This window comes from Eucalyptus grandis, chromosome 8, assembly GCF_016545825.1.
Source record: "Eucalyptus grandis isolate ANBG69807.140 chromosome 8, ASM1654582v1, whole genome shotgun sequence".
NCBI classification, from domain to species: Eukaryota; Viridiplantae; Streptophyta; class Magnoliopsida; order Myrtales; family Myrtaceae; genus Eucalyptus; species Eucalyptus grandis.
The window spans coordinates 24,971,052-24,990,759 of NC_052619.1; the positions used below are offsets into that span (position 1 = coordinate 24,971,052).

The 19,708-nt window shown below is 38.5% G+C and overlaps 2 protein-coding genes across 2 annotated transcripts; both read left to right on the top strand.

Annotated features, from left to right (window-relative positions):
- Nucleotides 1-349: 349 nt before the first annotated feature.
- On the top strand, nucleotides 350-1,386 carry LOC104429187 (TMV resistance protein N). The gene is made up of 2 exons (XM_039299758.1): nucleotides 350-846; nucleotides 1,050-1,386. Exons 1-2 carry the CDS (start codon nucleotides 350-352, stop codon nucleotides 1,384-1,386), a joined length of 834 nt encoding a protein of 277 aa, XP_039155692.1.
- A 15,568-nt stretch (nucleotides 1,387-16,954) lies between these two features.
- LOC120286893 (disease resistance protein RPV1-like) lies at nucleotides 16,955-19,680 on the top strand. The gene is made up of 2 exons (XM_039299487.1): nucleotides 16,955-17,507; nucleotides 17,710-19,680. Exons 1-2 carry the CDS (start codon nucleotides 16,984-16,986, stop codon nucleotides 18,869-18,871), a joined length of 1,686 nt encoding a protein of 561 aa, XP_039155421.1. The 5' UTR covers nucleotides 16,955-16,983; the 3' UTR covers nucleotides 18,872-19,680.
- The last annotated feature ends 28 nt before the right edge of the window (nucleotides 19,681-19,708 follow it).

A 19,708-nucleotide genomic window follows, 5' to 3' on the forward strand; every position in this document is an offset into this window, starting at 1 on the left:
TAAGAACTAGACCAACCAACTAGTTTAGTCTGATCCGGGTGGTTTTCGGTTCGAACGGTTCGTTTTAAACACCCCTAAAATAAAATCACTTTCCGGTTTTCTTTTGTAAGCCACAAAACAAAAAAAAAATTAAAATAAAAAAGAACGAAAGAAAACTTCTCGTCCATTTGTGAAAAAGCAAAAAGAAAAAAAGAAAAGAAAAGAAAAAGGCGCTTTTCTTGACATGGCGCGACGTTCGATGTATCTCAGTCAGCGTCGATTTCTTGACCAAGTATGCGATAAAGCATCGCTCATTCATTGCTCTCATTGCTCGACACGAATCCGAACTAAGCTCAGATTCTATTTTCCAATGTCGTCGTTGTCGTCTTCGTCTTCGTCCTCCTCTTCCGAAGCAAAATGGCGGTTCGACGTTTTCATTAACTTCAGAGGCGAGGACGTCCGCTCCGGCTTCGTCGCTGACCTCCACAGGTGTCTGTCTCATGGAGGCATCAACGCCTACATCGACAGCGAGGACTTGAGGCGCGGGGACGAGATCTCGCCCGCCCTCATGAAGGCCATCGAGGAGTCGCGGATCGCCGTGCTCGTCTTCTCCGAGGACTACGCTTCATCTAGGTCGTGCTTGGACGTGCTGGTCAAGGTAATGCAGTGTAAGAGGCTCAAGGGACAGCGGATACTGCCCGTGTTCTACAAAGTGGAGCCCAGGGTGATTCGACGGCAGCGAGAGAGTTATGGCCAGGCATTGGCCAGCCACGAGAAGGAATTGGGACAGGATTCTGAGAGGGTGGAGAAATGGAGGCAAGCCCTAATTGAAGCCGGCAATTTGTCCGGTTGGCATTATGACCATGGGTAATCATAGTATTCCTGTTCGACCCTGGAAAAGAATTCGGAATTTTCTATTTTTATTGATACATGATGGCATGATTAGTGCGTTAAGAGTCATTTTTGGGAATGTCACAGAGTAATTGTTTACTTCGTATTAGTTTTAGTTAGTTTAATGGATTGTATATTTCCATTTATTTCGCGTTCTTTTTGCTTCTTTGTTTTGGCAGAGATGATACCAAGTTCATTGTGGGCATCGTCAAAGAGATCTCGGCTATAGTAGGGCGTGTACCCTTAAGTGTTGCCAAGTATCCCGTTGGTGTAGGTCGCCGGGTAGAAAAAGTAATGTCGTTGTTGAGTATGGGCTCGAATGATGTTCGGATGATAGGAATATGGGGAACTGGAGGTGTAGGGAAGACCACTATCTCTAAAGATGTCTATAACAGTATTAACAGTCAGTTTGATGGGTGCATCTTTCTTGCGAATGTTAGAGAAATTTCCAGTAGACGAGACGGCCTAGTTCATTTGCAGAAAAAATTGTTATCCGAGATAGGAAAGCAAATTTAGTGGTCTTAAGTGTACCAATTAATCATTTTGAGGTGTTCTTTTAGAAAATTTCTCACGTCTTTGAATTTATACATTAGAACCTACCGCATTACTTTCAATTGAACAAAAAGCTTGATATATTCTCATGCCCGAGCTATGAAAGGAAAAAGGTAATCCTTGTCCAATTTGTAATTAGATTGCCTAATGCATAGAAAATGTGCAACTGATTGTTGGTGAAGACGTGCTCATATCAAAGCCCTTCTCTCAAATCGGCACAAGACGTGCTCACATCTTGTGTAGGATGTTACGATTGATTTACATGTCAAAGCTATCCTCTTGAGTTATCTAGTAAGTCTGCACTCTAAATTATAATTTCTTCATTCCCATTATATATTGATTTATTGGAAGGCATGGCAAAAAATCATGCGAATTTTAGCTACCAAAATAGTAGTGTGCAACAAATCACGCTAGCGACATTTCCCCGTGCCACAATACATCAGTTCTCAAGAATAGGATCCCAAGCCGAGCTTGCTGAGCCCACCGGGCACCGCCTCCTTCTCTCCAATTTCCTGCCACATCCTCTCATCTGCCTTGCCCACAACGCTGGAAATTAATATAACATTCTTTGTTGACCCTCAAAAAAGAAAGTCATGCCTCTGCGTGCAAAGAAAATACCAAGAAGATCCGTTGGGGAACAAATCTCACTGATCGCGAACGCCATTTCTGGAAGCCACAGCTAAGTACTTTATTGGTGGCCAATGGAGTAGCTTACCTTTTAAGACCTCGCTTCATCCTTCAGCACCTTCATTTTCCAAGCAAACACACCAGCACCTGCCTCCTTTTACCAAAGTCAAGAGCGTTCTGTCTCTTTCTGGGTACCCCGAGATTTGCCTGGGAATAACCTTGGGCTTTGTGTGTTGCTTTTGGATTGGAGGAAGGAAATGAGGCTAGTTTTTTGTTTGAGGTTCAGGTATTGGCGAATCATGTTCATAGTAATTATGATACAAGAACATTCTCTTTTACAGTTTGATTACTTGTGGTTTAAATATGTTACACGCCATTCATTTGATGAGCTGGATGAGATGCTAGAGACCGAGTGGAGTCTTTCTAGGTTTCATTTGAAGTATTAGAAGCAACACTAAGAAGGTGTAGGTTTGGCTTTATATGCAAGCAAGCAAAGAGTGACCTAAGGAAGCACCTCAAGCTTTTAAAGATAATCTCAATTGTCAGATATATTCTTGATTCGTGGCAAAAAAGTCCACTTTTGGATTGCAATTAATTTGAGTATTTGATGTAATGCTTACTATAACTTGTCGCATTTTCTAAATGATTTCTCGCACTCTGCTTTCAGCAACTTTAGCACTAGTGCTGTTTCCTGGCAAGAATGACCCTCTTGTCCATTTTCTGATTTTTTTTATGGATATGTGATGACCACAGTGACTGTCACCTCAAGCAACTTCATCATGGTTTGTGACAAAAGATGGATGGATGGGACATCTGTTGATTTTGGTTAGTGCTAACCCCAAGTTGTGGAAATTGAATTGCGAGGGACTGCTTTGTAGATGTCCAAAATTATACATATGGACCATTTATATTTTTTAGCAGCTGCAAATTCGAAATTTTATAGCTGAGTTTTGCTTTAGGCAGGTGGGAGTAGCCCAAATGCTGAGATGTAAATGGATATTGAAAATAGTCATGTGGATCTTGTCTTTTGGCCTCAATGTAAATATTGTTTGAGTCACTAGGATTTTGTGATTTAAAATATGCTAGATTTGTATTGCTCCTTGCACTTTCCTCCTGTGGATCCTATAATTTTTTCCATATTGCTTATTGCGTCACAATACGAAGTATCAATGTCAAAACATAAGGATGCTGAAGTTCTTACTGAAGTTCTAGCTCTTTGCTCTCTCTTTTATGTTTATGCGTCCATTAATCACTCTAAGTTTCCCCCTTTTATCCTAGTTGGAATGCTTATTATGCAAGATTGTAAAGCAATACAATTGATGTGAAGGTTAGCTTTTCCAAGTTTCTCGAGATGTAGCTCTTCCGCATTTAACCAAACTAAGCTAGCGGTATTAATTTTACTCTTCGCGAGCTTTTTGGCTGTTCTATCTCTATAAAAGGTTGAACAAGTAAATAGTTCCATATGTTTTTTTTTTTTTTTGGTAAAGGTAATAGTTCCATATGTTTTATGCTACAAGTATCGATTGTTGGAAATCTCTTCGCCTTTTAACAAATTCATGGTTTGTTTACCTTCGAATGCTCAGAGACATATACCTTTTTATTTTTCAAAATGGTATTTCGCTGTGCATCCAAATGATTGCCCCTCTATTTGCCATTTTCTTGCCTTGTTTTTGTTTTTGTGACAAAGGGTGGCATTACTTATGTTAGAGGATATCCTATGAAGGTAAGAGGCATCTAGAACAAAGCTGACATTTCAGTTGCATTTGCAAGTTAGATTCCTATGTAGAATCCCATCAATGTTTGTATCCGAGTTCTTTCAGTTTTTCGATTACTCTTTGGGCGCGCATGGTAAAATTTCTGTTTCTCAATTTCTCTATTTCTCTGTTCCCGGGAACAGGTTTGGAACAGAAACCCGTTTGGTAACGCAAATTGATTTCTCTATTTCTGAAACAGATTTCTGTTTCAGAAATTGTTTTTGGTGAGAAATGAGAAGCTAAAAATTTTAGCTTCTCTATTTCCTGAAGTAGAAATAGAAATTGGTTCTATCCATCCCCTTCTTCCTTCAGCAAATATCGACTCTTCTCTCCTCACTACCGTAGCTTTCCCATTCCTTCTCCTCACCTCAAACCAGAAACCCTAACGACTCCGAAGCTGTTCATCCTCACCGTCGCCGCTCATCTCGCCGTCGCCGTCGCCCTCGCCGCTCATCTCCACCGGCCAATTTGCTCCGATCGTCCCGTCCGACCCGCCTCGTCCGTCCGTGTCCCCGGTCGCGCTCCGGTCGCCATCGCCCGTAGCCGTCGTCGTCGCCCAACTCCGGTAGCCATCGCCGTCGCCCATCTTCATCGCCGTCGCTCAACTCTAGTCGCCGCGCCCATCTCCGATCGTCGCCCATCTTCATCCGCGGATCCAGCCGCCCAACTCCGGTCGCCGTCACCGTCGCCCATCTCTGTCGCCCATCTTCGTCCGCGTCCCCTTCCACTCTCGATTCCGCGGATCCAGTCGCCGTTGCCCATTTCTGCTTTCGATTCCTCACGAGGTTCGATCGATCCTTCCCTTTTCGCCTCTTTCTTCGTTGTGTTGTCTCTGTTCTTGTTCATTTGTTCGGTTTTGGGGTACTTGACTTCAACCCTAGAGTTTTGGCTTGCGGAGTAACCTGTGATTACGGGGGAGTGCTTAGTTCGGGGCTCGCCCGCGTTTGTCCACGGGCATTTTTGGCGAGGGAGCTGGGCGGCCGTTCCGGATTGGGCGGTTTCGTGGAATAGGAGGTAGGGAGTGCTGGATTTGTGTGGACGGATTGTGGTAGTTGATGAAGACGGGATTTTGGGAGGTTTCTTGGGAGCCGTTCGCCACTAGGAAATATGGAGCCCTTATGCGTGAGGAAGGGGGATTCCTACCGCCGGAATTCCTAGGATAGTTTCTAAATGAAGCCGGAACTCCGCCTTCAATTTTTGCTGCTGATATCATATATGGAGTTTGGTTGTTAACCTGATAGTGCTATTGCAACCGATGTAAAACAATCCATTATCTCGATTGATGCGATGTAGTAAGCCAAGATATGAGCCTATGAATCTAGATTTTGATTAGGTAATGCCAATTGTCTATGGGAAGTATTATTCTGTCTTTTAGTCTGCTTAATTAGGATGACGTTAGTTTCTCTATCTATGTTTCTTTCCCTCTGAATTCACCGAATGAAAGGTAAATTTTAATGCGATTATTTTGTCATTCTTGTTGCTGTTGGGAACTTCTTGTAAAATGTCAATTCTCTCTATTGCCTTGAGCATTCTCCCTCTTGTGGTAATGTAGGCTTGGGTAGCAGATTTCGAGAAACCAAAGGGTGATCCTTCTGCTTTTTACAAGCCAGCCACAACAGTTTTATCACCCTACTTGAAAGTGAGTTCAAACAGAGACAGTCCTTTGAAATATTGTTTTATTTGTTCTCTGTCCCAATCTGTTTTGCTTCCATCAAATCAAATTCCATTGGTTTCACCATAATTAGTTTCCTTCCATAGTTTGCTCTACCCATTCTATTCTAAATTTTGGGGCAGTTTGGTTGTCTCTCATCCAGATACTTCTACCAATGCATACAAGACATTTATAAGGATGTAGCATAGGATAGTTTCCTGAAATAGCTGTGATGGTTGATTGTGGCGGAGTAGTTTGGGTTAAGAACAATTTTCTGCTATGCTTTTTGCCCCCGTTGTTTGTATTATCATGTTTTTTTCCAAGCTTTCATGTGCTTTCCACAGAATATCGTTTCTTGTACTTATCTTGATTATTCTGTTCAATATTCTACATCGTAATCACTGAAAAGGATGTATGATTTGTGTTTCTTTGCTTGTCTATGTGACTTTACTGTAGTCGCCTCTTTTCTTTTCTGCAATGGTGCCATAACTTTGCTGATAAATGTTGTCATAGCCTTACCAACTTTTATCAAATTAAATTACCATAACAAGCACCAAGAAAAGTGAGGTCAAAGGATGGGGACAACATGATTCATAGAAATAGAAATTTTTTTCTGTTATCAAACGGATTTCTGTTTCAGAAATAGAAATTTTGAGTCGTTATCAAACGGGTTTCTTTGCTCAGAAACTTGTCCGGGGAATAGAAATTGAGAAATTGATTTCTGGCCAAAAATCAATTTCTGTTTCAGAAATTTTACCATGCGCGCCCTTTGTGTCATGAAGTTTGAGCTATAATGCCATTGAGTGTCCTCTCACATTGCCTTAAAGTTTTATTACTGAGGTTTTGCAAATTGATTCAACATCTTGCATTCTAATTTGTCTAATTATCTTAGTTGGCATGCCATCCTAGTATTGGCACATACAACTTAAACTGAGAAAGGTGAAGGGCCATGACTAGCAAAAAGGGCACATTCTGGTGTTCTTGTAGATGGTGGGAATTATGGGGGCCCAAGAGGGAGTGCTCAAATCTGTATTTGTCAGTTCTACATTTGTAAAAAATTTGGCCCAACTCGTTCAAGTTCAGTAGCCAGGTTATAAAACAATGCTTACGATTACATGGGTTATGCCAAATACATTTATGCCAATTGACAAGCTGCTTCTCTCTAATTGCGTTCCATTTGCAAGCAGAATTATACCTTCCATCAGAGCAGCAATGGCAGGATGCAAGAAAAGGGATCCTGCATAAAGTAGCCATCACTTGCAGCAAATCGTCAGATCTTGAATCCATGCTTCCCAAACAACTGCTGATTAAAATCAAGAGATGGACTTGAACCATAGACAATTTCTTGTTAGATATTTATCAAGCAAATGACCATAAGATGCCACAATCAAACCATAAGAAAAATGCACTCCCCTACTCAACGTGTACTTCATTAGCTGCCTGGCTATTTTACACAGCTTCAACACTTAATTCAGCAATAGGACTCAAAGCGCAACTTATAAGATCAGAAGCTCTTCCCTTTTTGTTTATGAATTTCAATCCAAGATGTTCAAAAGTAATTGGATTTCAAGAAAATGCTCAAATTATACATGAGGATACAAGCATTATTCCATTCCAATAATATCATTTAATCCCAAGCATATTTGCTTCTTAGGTAGACAAACCTTTTGCTCCATGCACAGTAGAGTTTTTCCAAAAGAAAGCATCACGCTTTGCGTGTTTTGTTCTATTAGTTCTCTTGGGCAGGATGAAAATATTGCGGTAGTAGTTCACAATTATAAAGTAATAAGTCGTAATTGACTAGCATGATAAATTCATTCCAATGACCCGATTCGAGTCAACAACTATTAAGTAGTTAGGAGTAGTAAATTCATTGAAGTGAAATTTACCGTTATAGCTCCACACCAACAATTATAGGGTAGCTAGGAATAGTAATTACACCTTTCCTCCCAAGTTGGTGGGGCCCACCTACCCATCAAAATCAACTTTATCTTTTTTCTTTCCACAACGAAGTTGCGTGGAGCGTGAGGCGAAGTTGCGTGGAGGGAACCTGGCACGAAAGTGATGAGCTACTCCTAGAACTTTTGCTCTAGATATGAACATGTTGAAGGAACAAGGTGGTGGGGCCCACCTGCCCAACTTTATCTTTTTTCTTTCCACAGCGAAGTTGCATGGAGGCATGCGGTGAAGTTGCATGGAGGAACCTAGCACGAAAGTGATGAGCTATTCCTAGAACTTTTGCTCTAGATATGAACATGTTGAAGGAACAAGGTGGTGGTTCTTTCCACAGCGAAGTTGCATGGAGGCGTGCGGCGAAGTTGCGTGGAGGAACCTAGCACGAAAGTGATGAGCTATTCCTAGAACTTTTGCTCTAGATATGAACATGTTGAAGGAACAAGGTGGTGGGGTCCACTTGCCCAACTTTATCTTTTTTCTTTCCACAGCGAAGTTGCATGGAGGCGTGAGGCGAAGTTGCGTGGAGGGAACTGACACGAAAGCGATGAGCTATTCATAACACTTTTGACTAAGCAAAAAAGACAAAGAAAAAAGTAGAGATATTGTCAAATCACATGGACTTCACAATGACCGGTGTAGTTAGTACGCTCGATTAATGTTAGTGATGTTCATTTTTAACATCGATTTAAATAGTAACAAAATAAGCTAAACTCTAGATGCAATATTTATCACACCATCCAACTTTAGTGGATGATTTATACTTTCGAAGTGTCATTCTTCATTAAAGTCCAAACACGGAAATTCTCTTTTTGGACTAAATAATCTGAATCTAACGTGCTCTTTCACAACTAGACGAGGTCTTTCTTGTGAACTCTCATAAGAAGCAAATGAATTCCAAAAAGCATCCAATGAAAAAGGCTCTATTCAAGTGAAGGATCCTTCGCTCCAGAGTAATAGAAAATAAGTTATTGGCATTCTAGTTAATCATAAAAAGGTGTTCTTCTAGAGAAATTTCTCATTTCTTTGAATTTATACATTAGAAACAACCACATTATGTTACTGAGCAAAAAGCTTGACCTTTTTTTCATTCCGAGCCATGAAAGAAAACTAGTCACACAAGGGACTATATACCCTCTTTCTCTTCCACTTATTCACAATTTATGGGATAATATTTGTCACAAAACTTGTGCATTATAGACTTAATTTCTGTGCTAGTTGTTTGTAATCTGCATTCAAACTCCTGTTATGGCACAAAAAGTGCCCTTGCTATGGTGAGGGACCTTATCATTGGTTTGGTGATTAAGCTCGGTGATTATGTTTATGAGGCCTCCGGTGCAAGAGCTAATCAAAAACCAACAGTTTTTGCTGCTGAGGTGAGGAATCTTATCCTTGGCATCATGAATGTGCTATAGCTCAAATCAAAAAACAACAATTGAATTCCATGCCATGTTCACGAGGCTTGGCCATTAACGACAAAGCATACGCTAGAAAAAAAAATTAAAGCATTAAGAAAATTGCAAAATAGGGACCACTACCAACATGTAGGATCGCTACGGAAGTAAATCCAATTTAAAAATACATAGTGGATGCAACTTATATGCGTTACAAAAGGAGACATAATGCACCCGAAAATCTAACAAAACAAGCAAAAACAATACTAAATACAAAAAAGTTCTCCTACCATCACTATTGTCACTATTATCGGTGTGAAATTCCACTACATGCCCACACCTTATTGACATGTTGCTTCAACAAAATGCAATTGTTGTCTCTTGATTGAATGAAGGATCGGCTGCATCAATTTGAATGAGACTAACCTGAGTTGAACGTAAGTGGAGATGGAGGTGAATCGCAATCTTGAGAAAATATGATGGAGAGTCGAGGCCCTTGTGTTAGATTTGAGTGTCTTACTAAAAGAAGAGGTGGGCCTTGCTTGAGTTATGTTTTCTTCTCTCCAAAGAAATGAATACTGGACGCAAAGAAGAACATGTGAAGAAACAAAGGAAGAAGTGTTTCGGTTTTTTATTTTCTTTTTAAGGTTGGCAATTGTTTAATCAATTTTTTTGGACAAAAGTACCCATATTCTGGCCACTAAAAAAATCATATGCTTGTCAGTGGACAAACATTTGGCCAATTGATGAGTTTAAGCTTTTATGGGAGACTGATTTAATTACTTTAGGCCATTATTTAGAATAATGTCCATTTTAGGTCTCTCTTTTTTTATTTATAAAATGGCCTTATTTGAAAATTTTTCAAATAATAACTATTAAGTTGTTTATGTTAGTAGGAAAAAAAAAGGGATAAAAATGCGATGAAAATGAGCCGCTGCACTCAAGCCTTTGATTCGCTCTAGATATGGGCACGTAGAAGAATGAGGTGGTGGGGGCCATCTACCAACTTGATCATTTTTCTTTCCAGAGCGAAGTTTTCTTTGCCTGGAGGAGTGAAGCTAGCATAAAAGTGATGAGCGAACAATCCTTTTGGGCTTTTAACTAAGCGAAAAAAGAAAAATAAAGATAAAAAGACACATCATCTAATCACATTGAATTAATAATGATCGGCAATATTAGTGCACTCTATTAACATTAGTGATGTTCATAGGTAACATCAATTTAGATTTAGATAGTAACAAAATAAGCCAAATTCTAGACACGATGTCTACCATATCCAATGTTAGTGGATGCTGTATACTTTAGAAGCCATTCTTTGTTAAAGTCCAAATGTGGAAATCCTGTTTTTGACTAAATAATCTAAAAGGAATGTGTTCTTTCACACCTAAACAACGTCTTTCGTATGAACTATTGTATACTAACTATCCAATTCTTTTGAAAATGACTTGCACTTTTTCTGGTTTCTTCTTTCTAGGACTTGCACTTTAATTTGATAGGAAATAACATCACAAAGCAAGTGACTCTATCCAAAGAAGAAGGCCCTACCTGAGGGAGAGATCCTTCCCTCCAAAGTAATAGAAAATAAGCTATTGGCACAATAATTAATCATTTAAAGGTGTCTTTCTAGAGAAATTTCTCATTTATTTGAATCAACCGCATTACTTTCTACTAAGCAAAAAGCTTGATCTACTTTTGTGCTCGAGCTATGAAAAGAAAAGGTAACCCTTATGCAATCCGTAACAAAGAATGCCTAACAGTGTATAGAAAATGTAACGTATCAACTATTGGCGAAGACATACTATCGAAACTCTTCCCTCAAGTCAGTACAAGTATCTATGTACTTGCACGACTAATACATCTCATGTAGGATATTACGAAAGTTCTAAAATTTGTTCTAAAACTTATTACGAAAGTCCAATTGAATCCTAAAACTTTCAAATGTGTAATCAATAAAGGACTTGATTGCATTTTTTTTTTAAGTTTTATGACTCGATTATACTTTCATGACATATTTTAAAATTTTGAAGGTTTTAGAACTCAATTATACTTTTGTAATAAACTTTAAGATTTCTAATACATTTATTCAAAAAAAAAGAAAGGTTAAAAAATACAATGGAAATGAACCATTGACCATCAAAATCAACCTTATCATTTTTCTTTCCAAAATGAAGTCGTGTGAAGTGAAGCTAGAAAGAAAGTGATGAGCAAATATTTCCCTCGGCTTTTGACTAAACCAAAAAAGAAAATAAAAAAGAAGGAAAATGGTCAAATCATGCAAAATCCATAACGATGGGCGTAATTAGTGCACTCTATTAACTTTAGTGATGCTCATATGTAATGTCCATTTAAATAGCAACAAAATAAGCTGAAACTTCAGACATAATTCCCACAACATCCAACATTAATGGATGTTTTACACTTTCAAAATGCCAACTTTATTAAAGTCCAAACGCGAAAATTCTCTTTTGGACTAAATAATCTGAAAATGAGTCATTTCTCACTTGGATAAAGTCTTTCTTATGAACTCTCATATGAAATATCCAACGTTAACCACCTTCTTCTTTGAAACATCAAATTTGGCGTCCCCAAAGCTTTAACCGGAAGAGTGAAGCAGTGCAGAAAAACAGATTTCCACACAGGGTAAGGGGATCCTCGAAGGGGAGTGTGAAATTTATTCCCAAAAAGCATACAATGAAAAGCGTCCTACTTGAGCGAGATATCCTTCGCTCCAAAGTAATAGAAAATAAGTTATTGACATACCAGTTAATCATTTAAAGATATTATTCTAGAAAATTCCTTGTTTTTTTAATTTATACATTAGGACCAATTGCATTCAATAAAACAAAAAGCTTGATATATTTTCATGCCCGAGCAATGAAAGGAAAATGTGATCCATATGCAATTTATACCTAGAATGCCCAATGCATAGAAAATGTGAAGTACTAAGTATTGGTGAAGACATACTCAAATCATAATCCTTTTCTCAAATCGGCACAAGTATCTCTGTACTTTGCATAACTAATACATCTTGTGTAGGATATTACAATTGATTTCTACGTCAAAGCTATCCTCTCAACTTACCCAATAGGCCCCACTCTAAATTTGGATTTCTTCAATCACGAGAGACTAATTTAGCAAACAATTATATAAAATGGAAGCACCAAGTTTCTGCATGAAGGCATAGTCATGAGAATTTTAGCTATCAAAACAGTACTATGTAACCGCCCTTTAAAATCTGTTGTCCCATTGATGCGTACGTTATAGACTTAATGGAATAACTTTTAAACACCGAATTGCAATATATTCAAGTATATTTCCGCCAAGAAATTCACTTGATTTTTAGATTTAAGGAGGTAAATATTTACGATTATCAAAGTGCAATAATTCTCTAATAAATCCATTGGTTTTGTGGAAGAGAATATGAAACGTCACGAAAAATCAACTCTTATTCCCTGAATATTGGAAGCGCAATCCTCATAGTTTCGTCGTACCCCGACCGGCAACTAACAACATCTACTTTGTGGTCTTCCTCGGTGTCGGAGCATGGGCGACTGATGAGAATGGGCTGAGAGTGTCGCCTGGGAATTGCTTTAGACATGAGCGCGTTTTGTTCCAAAAGTAGGAACAATGTAGTGGGGGCCACTTGCACATGAAAGTCTCCTGGATCATTTTTATTTCCAGAGCAAGTTGCCTTGTTTTATTAGAAAAAAGGGCTTTATTAACATAACAATTTTTGAGTTACTGTAAATAACACTTTATTATGAGTCATAAATTCTTAAATGAGTGAATTTCAAAATAATTTATAATTATTTATTATTTAATTTTTTATAGTCCTAAATAGATTGTTACCCTCACAATAGAGTGCTTGACGAGCGAAGAGGTAGGCCTTGCTTGAGCTTTGTCTTCACCTTTAGAAAGAAACGAAGACCGCAAGGAAAGGAAGATGTCAAGAAACGAAGGAAGAAACCTTTTGTTTTTTGTTGTTTTGTTACATGTGAATGTCTGACTAATGAAGAGGTGGGCCTTGCATGAGCTTTGTCTTCATCTATGGAAAGAAATGAAGACTGGAAGCAAAGGAGAAGATGCGAAGAAATGAAGGAAGAAACCTTCGGGCGTGATGTGTGGGGGTGGTGGTGGTGTTTTGTTTTTGGGATTTATAATTTTTACCAAATTTTTTTAGATAAAAATATCTAGGTTTCATCTGTTGGACCAATCATACACCTACCAGTTATCAAAAAATTGGCCGATCAGCAAGCTTTGGCTCCTATGTGAGATTGATTTAGTCATTTTAGGCAATTATTTGATTAAATTCAGTTTAGGCTTCTTCTTTTTTTGTAAAACGAGTCTAATCCATCTCCTTGTTTAACATTTTCCTTAATAATAACAACCAAGCCAATTCTGTTTATAACCAAAAAAAAAAAAGAAATGCAATGGGAATGAGCCACTGGAGTCAAGCCTTGGAATCGCTCAAGATAGGGGTGAGCAGCGGTCTAGGGTCGACCTTGGATCGACCCTGGACCGCCCAACCTGCCGGTCCTGGTCCGGTTCCCAAGGGGACCGGGTCGGTCCTGGTCCTGAAATTCCGGGACCAACATTTTGTGCGGGTTGGTCATCGGTCCCGAGAGTTTTGGTCGGTCCAACCCCGGGACCAACCCCGTATATTATATTATATTATTTATAATTCTTTTATATATTCAAACCTAAGTAAAATGTATGTTATATTATATTATATTGAGATGTTCTATCAATAACATTAATAGTAATTTCAATTTAAAACTTTTGTTGAGTATTAATTATATGTCGTTTGTTTTGTTTTTAGGTGTTTAGAAATTCAAGTGAATTAACAAGATGTGAAGTTATATATTCATGGTTTATATTAAGTATTTTGAACTTTTTATGGTTTAATTTTATTTTACTAATGAATTTCAGCTGTACTTTGCTTTTCAATTTTTTGTCAAATGGTAGAAGTTTTTGAAGAGTAGAGTAACTGCAGATTCTTCTGAGTGATTTGCTAGTCAAGTGGTGTGAAGCTCATTTTTTGGTTGAGTGGACTCTATATGATCAAATGCAGGAAAACACTTTTGCATATGATGTTATGAATATTAAAGATAGATTATTACAAGAACTTTCCATCTTGTCCCATATCTTGATGAGCGGTTAGCAAGTACGAAATTTCTATTATTGTGTCATCTTAAATTTGCTAAATATGTATTGGTATTTATAATTTAGTTGCACAATGCCGCATTGTCGATGGATGTGTGATTTGAATTTGTAGGTTTACTTTTTTAGGGAGTATAAAAAATAAGACAAAAAAAATTATCGATCGGTCCCAAGTTGACCCTGGAACCGGACCGAACCCATTGGGTCGATCCGGTCCTTGGTCCCAGGCTTAATAGGGTCGGTCCTCGGTCCTAAAAATTGAGGACCGATACTGTATGGGTTGGTCCTAGGGTTAGGGGGTGGCCCGGACCAACCCGGACCATGCTCACCCCTAGCTCAAGATATGAGCATGTAGAAGGAACAAAGTGGTGGGGGCCACCTGCCCATCAAAATCAACTCGATCTTTTTTTCTTTTCTGAGCAAAGCCGCGTGAGGGAAGCTAGCACGAAACTGATAGAGCAAACATTTTCTTGTGCTTTTGACTAAGCAACAAAGATAAAGAAAAAAATGTGAGATATCATCAAATCACATGAAGCTCATAATGATCGGTATAATTATTGCACTTGATTGACATTACTAAAGTTTATATGCAGTATCAATTTAGATAATAAGAAAATAAGCTAAACTCTAATGTAATGCATCCCATGTTAGTGGATGCTTTACACTTTTGAAGTACCATTTTTCGTTAGAGTCTAAACGCAAAAATCCTCTTTTGGACTAAATAATTTGAATAGAATGTGTTCTTTTACGCCTAGTAAAAGCCTTTCTTACAAATTCTCATACCAAGTATCCACTGCTTTTGAAAATGACTAGCACTTTGATCGACAAGGAATGACATCACCAAGCATATGAATTCCAAAAAAAAAGCATCTAATGAATAATGCCCTAGTCGAGTGAAAGATCCTTCACTCCAAAGTAATAGAAGATAAGCTATTGGTGTACCAATTAATCATTTTGAGGTGTTCTTTTAGAAAATTTCTCATGTCTTTGAATTTATACATTAGAACCTACCGCATTACTTTCAATTGAACAAAAAGCTTGATATATTCTCATGCCCGAGCTATGAAAGGAAAAAGGTAATCCTTATCCAATTTGTAATTAGATTGCCTAATGCATAGAAAATGTGCAACTGATTGTTGGTGAAGACGTGCTCATATCAAAGCCCTTCTCTCAAATCGGCACAAGACGTGCTCACATCTTGTGTAGGATGTTACGATTGATTTACATGTCAAAGCTATCCTCTTGAGTTATCTAGTAGGTCCGCACTCTAAATTCTAATTTCTTCATTCCCATTATATAGTGATTTATTGGAAGGCATGGCAAAAAATCATGCGAATTTTAGCTACCAAAATAGTAGTGTGCAACAAATCATACATCAATTCTCAAGAATAGGATCCCAAGCCGAGCTTGCTGATCCCACCGGGCACCGCCTCCTTCTCTCCAATTTCCTGCCACATCCTCTCATCTGCCTTGCCCACAAAGCTGGAAATTAATATAACATTCTTTGTTGACCCTCAAAAAAGAAAGTCATGCCTCTACGTGCAAAGAAAATACCGAGAAGATCCGTTGGGAACAAATCTCACTGATCGCGAACGCCATTTCCTGGAAGCCACAGCCAAGTACTTTATTGGGTGGCCAATGGAGTAGCTTACCTTTTAAGATCTCGCTTCATCCTTCGGCACCTTCATTTTCCAAGCAAACACACCAGCACCTGCCTCCTTTTACCAAATTCTAATGGCTTCTTCTTCTTTTGTGTTAAGTATTTTGCGACCAAAAGAAGTGACATTGGCATTGAGGCTTGTTTTCAGAAAGCTCGCCAAAGAAATTAACAAAAAAATATTCGATTGTGATCACGGCTTGTTACATCGTTCAAAGTCGGTTGTAGTTAAAATAATTGGAAAAGGTAAAGCCTTGATTTCAAACAACACTACTTGTATTTTACCAAGCTGGGATCTTCCATACGTATCATGTGTTAATAACAGACAAAGCGCATAGATTAAGCCCGGTGCATATTTCCTTCTTCTTTTTTTAAGTAATAAAATAAAATAGAAAAGAGAATTTTCCGGGGACACGATGAGTTGAATGATGTAAACATGCACATGACTCCCTCATTCCATTCTTAAGCAAAAGATGGCTACTTAAAAATCTGAAAATCAATTAACGGGGAAAAAACATAATTGTATCCATTACGCGTTAAAAAATCTATTTCATGACTTATTTTTTGGGGACACAATGAGTTGAATAAGCAAAAAATCTAAACAATTTCCTACCGATTAATGTGAAAGATATGTTGCTATTCATAGAAGACAAAATATTGAAATGGAATATATCGGATTTGGGTTGAGAATGATAATTTTTTTATTGCATAAATAAATTTATACTTAATTTGTTTATATGCTTTGAATAATATTGAACTTTGGCCAATAAAATAAAGTAGGGATGTTCGATTTCCGATCCGATCCAATGAAATCGATCACTTTTTCTTTTTTAAATCACTAAAGAGAATCTGTGCATAATGAGAAAGTGACAAATCATAAAATATTGATGGAAGTAATGATGAATGAAAAGTTATTGGGTCGTAACTTGTGATGCTACTAAGGTACTTAATTCACATTTGGCAATTTTTTTGAATAAATAAAAGTATAGTCCAATCCAATTTTCACTTTTAAGAATTAGGAATTAGATAGACATTCTTGAAAATCGGACCCAACTTGCTGAAATTGGCTCAACCCGGGCAGTTCCCGATTTGAAAGGTTCATTTTGAACACCCGTAAAATAAAGTCACTTTCCGGTTTTTTGTAAGACAGAAACAAACGATTTTAAAATAAAAATGAACGAAAGAAAACTTCTCGTCCATTTGCGAAAAATGAAAAGAAAAAACAAAAATGAAAAAGGCGCTTTTCCTAACGCGGTGCGACGTTCGATGTTTCTCAGTCCGCGTCGATTTCTTGACCAACTCCACGATAAAAGCATCACTCATCGCTCGACACGAATCCAAACGAAGCTCAGATTCTATCTTTCAATGTCGTCGTCGTTTCGTCCAAAAAAAAAACAAAAAATTTCGTCGTCGTTTTCTTCTTCTTCTTCCGAAGCGAAATGGCCGTTCGACGTCTTCCTCAGCTTCAGAGGGGAGGACGTCCGCCACGGCTTCGTCGATGACCTCCACAAGTGTCTGCTTCATCGAGGCATCAACGCTTACATCGACGGCGAGGACTTGAGGCCCGCAAACCAGATCTCGCCAGCGCTGACGAAGGCCATCGAGGAGTCGCGGATCGCCGTGCTCGTCTTCTCCAAGAACTACGCTTCGTCTCGGTGGTGCTTGGACGAGCTGGTGAAGGTAATGGAGTGTAAGAGGCTTAAGGGGCAGCTGGTGTTGCCCGTGTTCTACGGAGTGGAGCCGAGGGAGGTTCGAGGGCAGAGAGAGAGTTTTGGCAAGGCATTGGCCAGGCACGAGGAGAAACTGGGGAAGGATTCTGAGAGGGTGGTGAAATGGAGGCAAGCCCTAATCGAAGCGGCCAATTTGTCCGGTTGGCATTATGACCATGGGTAATCACAGTGTTCCTCTTCGACCCTGTAAAAGAATTTGAATTCTCTAATTTTGTTGATACATGATGGCATCGATTAGTGCGTTAAGAGTCATTTTTGGGAATGTCACAGAGTAATTGTTTACTTCGTATTAGTTTTAGTTAGTTTAATGGATTGTATATTTCCATTTATTTGCGTTCTTTTTGCTGCTTTGTTTTGGCAGAGATGGTACCAAGTTCACTGAGAGCATCGTCAAAGAGATCTCGAATATAGCAGCACGAGCACCTTTGAGTGTTGCCAAGTATCCCGTCGGTGTAGGTTGCCGGGTAGAAAAAGTAATGTCGTTGTTGAATATGGGCTCGGATGATACTCGGATCATAGGAATATGGGGAACTGGAGGTGTAGGGAAGACCACTATCGCTAATGATGTCTATAACATAATTTATAGTCAGTTTGATGGGTGCTGCTTTCTTGCAAATGTTAGAGAAACTTCCGGTAGACCTGATGGCCTAGTTCATTTGCAAGAAAAACTGTTACGCGAAGTATTATGGAAAGAAAGTATAACGGTCTTGAATGTGTATGGAGGCGCTAATCTGATACGAGATAGACTTTGCTGCAGAAAGATTCTGCTTGTGCTAGATGACGTGGATCATGAGAACCAGTTAAATGCATTAGCTGGAGAATGTGCATGGTTTGGAAAAGGGAGCAGGATCATCATTACGACAAGAGATAAACAAGTACTAACTTCTTGTCCGAAAGATTGGGTATATGAAGTTGAACCATTAGATCCAGGTGAAGCTTTTAAACTTCTGAGTGCATTTGCTTTTTCAGGAAACCAGACGAAAGACATAAGTACATATCCTATACATGATATTTTGGACTATGCTAATGGCCTTCCCTTAGCGATTGTGGTCTTGGGTGGCCTTTTATGTGGTAGAAGCAGAGGGGAATGGGAGAGAAAATTGGAACAACTTGCTGAAAGTCCTCTTAAAGATATAAACAAAGTCCTCAAGATAAGTTTTGATGCGCTGGACGACAATCAGAAGGACATTTTTCTTGACATTGCTTGCTTCTTTAAGGGGAAAGAAATGGATTATGTAACCAGAGTTCTTAATAGCTGTGATTTTGACACATTAATTGGGATTCGGATTCTAATAGAGAGATCCTTAGTAACAATCGAGTATGACAGCATAGTACAAATGCATGACTTGATTCAACTGATGGGTCAGGATGTCGTTAAAAATGAGTGGCTAGATGATCCTGGGAAACGGAGTAGATTATGGTGCTATGATGATGTTTTTGAAGTATTGTCGGAGGATACGGTGAGAGCTTCTTATGAACCTATTGATAATCTTATCTTCTTTAATTTACATGTTATAACTTAATTGGGTTGGGTAATAATGGTCATTATCTTTTCCTTGATAGGGAACCAATGCTATTAAAGGCATAGTCCTAATAAAATGATTAACAGTGTGTTAAAGGTAAGTTATGATGGATAGGAGGACTATGCAAAGGAGATCTTTCTAGACATTGCTTGTTTCTTCAAGGGGAGGAGTACATAGTACATTAAGAAAGTTCTAGATAGTTGTAATTTTGACATGACTATTGGATTACAGATTCTCATTAATCGTTGCTTGATTAGTGAAGAGTATAGGACCTTAGAAATGCATGACTTAGTGCAATTAATGGGTTTATATATTGTTAAAGAAGAATGTTGTGATGATCTCGGAAAATGCAGTAGGGTATGGCTTTATGAAGATGTTCTTGATGTTCTATATGGAGATATGGTAAGACTTGTTATTGTATAATTATTCACGGTCTATTCTTATTGAGTTTTTGTTATAAATTAACCTAAATATTTTCAAAAAATATACAGGGAACAAATGCAACAAAAGCCATAGTCTTGCAGCTACCAAAAACCAACCGCATGTATATTGGTCCTGATGCTTTCACATACATGAGAAGGTTGAGGATGCTCATCTTGATTAATGTTTATAATTCCTTTCAAGGTTCCATTCATCTCCCTAATGAGTTAAGGTGGTTCGAATGGCCTAATTGTGGTTCGCCTCTAGAATTTAGATCTGGTCCAAAGAAATTAGTCGGACTCGATGTGCGGAATAGCAAGATCAAGGTAATGCCTGACCAATTCAAGGTACGCATTTACTTGGTGCTTTTTCATTACTTGTAGCTATATATTAAATCTGATAATGTTTATTATTGTT